The sequence below is a fragment of the Pterocles gutturalis genome, unplaced genomic scaffold (genome assembly GCF_000699245.1).
Source record: "Pterocles gutturalis isolate BGI_N339 unplaced genomic scaffold, ASM69924v1 scaffold18949, whole genome shotgun sequence".
Classification (NCBI taxonomy): Eukaryota; Metazoa; Chordata; class Aves; order Pterocliformes; family Pteroclidae; genus Pterocles; species Pterocles gutturalis.
The window spans coordinates 14,309-14,785 of NW_010128709.1; the positions used below are offsets into that span (position 1 = coordinate 14,309).

Consider the following 477-nt stretch of genomic DNA (forward strand, 5'->3'; position numbering starts at 1 on the left):
TGCTCCAGAAACCCCGCAGCAGCCCCGAGTAAGGCTCCGCGCTCACCCGTAGAGCAGAGCGTGGTCCAGATGTTCACAGAGCCGCTGCAGGACCTTGTCGTGGTTTCTGATGGCCGGCGTCTCATCTTCGCAAGCAGCAAAGTAGCTCTGCAGCTGCAAAAAGAAGATGCAGGATGGGTGAAACGCCCTTCTACAGCCTACCGAGGAGGCAGCCGGAGATGCCAACACACTCGCAGCCAGCATTAAATAGCCTTTTATTATCTCAGCTTGCTAAACCCTGATGCAGGTTACTTACAGGGTGCAGCAATTGCTCTTAAGAGTACCCCAAAGGCAGTAACTCCTAAGGAGAGCCTCATCCACAAAGACTCGTCCACATTTGCGTGGCCGCGGCGGCACAACCAACTTCCCCGTCTGCTGAGCTGCGCAGCCTCCTCCTTCCCAGCCAACACCACGGCGGGGTTTTGGTGGCTCCTCTGC

At 56.8% G+C, this 477-nt stretch overlaps 1 protein-coding gene across 1 annotated transcript in view; it reads right to left on the bottom strand.

Annotated features, from left to right (window-relative positions):
* Positions 1-153, bottom strand: part of PLEKHM2 (pleckstrin homology domain containing, family M (with RUN domain) member 2) — a gene marked incomplete at both ends in the record, with an annotated part of 14,110 nt that extends 13,957 nt beyond the window's left edge. The window contains one exon of the mRNA XM_010079733.1: positions 47-153. Coding sequence (XP_010078035.1) covers positions 47-153 — 107 coding nt within the window. The remainder of the gene's footprint in view (positions 1-46) is intronic.
* Between the last annotated feature and the right edge of the window lie 324 nt (positions 154-477).